The following is a 1,915-nucleotide window of genomic DNA, read 5'->3' as shown; positions in this document are numbered from 1 at the left end:
CTACTGCATTGAGGGAGGTAACAGGACCACCGTTTCATTTGGTATTTCCCAATGCACATGCGATGGTATTGTATTCACCAACTCAGATCCATATGCAAGTCGATACACATAACTAGTGAACTTATAATCAACCAATCTGTTTATGGATTCAGATGTACAGGTTCTAAGACATGCTATAGTGTGGGCACATGGTATACCGCTTTTTTGCCATTTACCACAACTACATACCATTCGTTCAAGTTGTACGTTGGTGGTTGCAAAATTATCATCGACTTGATATTTATCCCCATACAAACGTCTAGCATTCCAATTGTAAGACTTGTTGACAGATTTTTGAACTTTACCCTCAACATAAGGGGTCAACCCACCAGATAACCTCCCTGAAAATTTTGATATTTTAATACAAATAATAACACATTAAAAAAAGTAAATAAAACAATCTCTCTTACCCGCCACGTCCGCCCGTTCAGCATACTTGGATTGTATCGACGTGGTGATTAACTCAATCATCGTTGTTATAGGAAACTCACGTCTGGATATAACTTGCAAAATTTCAGGGACGTCAATCGATTTAACATTGTAGTGTACTCTTGGGAAAAATGCTCGTGTCCATTTTGAAATCGGAATATTGTCTAGCCAGTAAATTGGACTCCTATGCAAGGAAAATAAAGGTGATTTCCTACATTCAGTTTGCAACCTTTCCAAACACAAGTAAAATTCATCAACGTTGTATGCATTGCATGACTTCCAAAACAACGATTCAGCTTCTGTACTGTTACGTCCCACACAGTCACGTATCTTTCGAGCTATATCTTTAGGACAATATCCATGATAGGAATCCGGGTAGGCACTATAAACACCAAATTCTATTTTATCACACATGTTGCTTATGAAACCAACCTCTATGTTGTCACCTAAAAAATCTTTTAACCTCATCATGAACCATCTCCATGATTCTTCACACTCTAAGGTTCCCAAACCAATTGCTAAGAGAAGTGGTTCATGATTTCCATCTACAGCCAGTGCGAAGTACATGGTTGTCAGATAGCTCCCAATAAGGGGTAAATAACCCACATATATCAGGGGTATCAAGCACCTAACGAAGGTACGAATCTATATAAAAACGAACACATATTAGTGATGAGTAAAAATAATCAAGATACATTACCATGAAATATTATGTAAGTCAATAAAATTAGTATGTCATACCACGCAACCTAAAGCCACAAAACAGAATTGGAAGCGGTTGGTATCGGTTTTCTTGATTGCTGTGTAGGTATTAGGATTTGTTCGTTGAAGGTTATGTAAGAAAATTGGTAGTTGAGAAAAGCTTCTTCTGATGTTAGAACTGGATTTGTTTGTTGAAGGTTATGTAAGAAAATTGGTAGTTGAGAAAAGCTTCTTCCGATGTTAGAAAATATTGTATCTCTAATGTTCACAATTCATAGTTTAACCTTTTAAATTCGTAGTCAAAGCAGTTCATTTCATAGTCAAATTTCACTGACCGACATGACAATACTACAGAAGGTACTTCTCTGGATTTCGTAGTTCAGCTTTTTTAATTCATAATCAAACCAGTTCATTTCATAGTCAAATTTCACTGATCGACAAGACAATACTACAGAAGGTACTTGTCTGGATTTCGTAGTTCAACTTTTTGAATTCATAGTCAAACCAATTCATTTCATAGTAAAATTTCACTGACCGACAAGACAATACTACAGAAGGTACTTGTCTGGATTTCGTAGTTCAACTTTTTGAATTCATAGTCAAACCAGTTCATTTCATAGTCAAATTTCACTGACCGACAAGACAATACTACAGAAGGTACTTGTCTGGATTTCGTAGTTCAACTTTTTGAATTCATAGTCAAACCAGTTCATTTCATAGTCAAATTTCACTGACCTACAAGACA

The 1,915-nt window shown here is 36.1% G+C and overlaps 1 protein-coding gene across 1 annotated transcript; it reads right to left on the bottom strand.

Annotated features, from left to right (window-relative positions):
• On the bottom strand, window positions 1-1,035 carry LOC145003000 (uncharacterized). Its single transcript, XM_078962167.1, has 2 exons — window positions 450-1,035; window positions 1-380 (listed from the first exon to the last, which is right to left on the bottom strand). The coding sequence occupies exons 1-2, from the start codon at window positions 1,033-1,035 to the stop codon at window positions 1-3; spliced, it is 966 nt and encodes a 321-aa protein (XP_078818293.1).
• Window positions 1,036-1,915: the final 880 nt, after the last annotated feature.

The sequence above is a fragment of the Lactuca saligna genome, chromosome 6, assembly GCF_052625555.1.
Source record: "Lactuca saligna cultivar CGN05327 chromosome 6, ASM5262555v1, whole genome shotgun sequence".
NCBI classification, from domain to species: Eukaryota; Viridiplantae; Streptophyta; class Magnoliopsida; order Asterales; family Asteraceae; genus Lactuca; species Lactuca saligna.
The sequence above is the reverse complement of the archived record's forward strand: the minus strand, read 5'-3'. Positions and strand labels throughout refer to the sequence as shown.

Excerpts from the sequence above, each read along its gene's own strand:
- LOC145003000 (XM_078962167.1), bottom strand. The coding sequence starts at position 1,035 with ATGTACTTCGCACTGGCTGTAGATGGAAATCATGAACCACTTCTCTTA. Across the intron at positions 381-449 it reads TGAACGGGCGGACGTGGCGG|GGAGGTTATCTGGTGGGTTG; the intron begins GTAAGAGAGATT and ends CAAAATTTTCAG.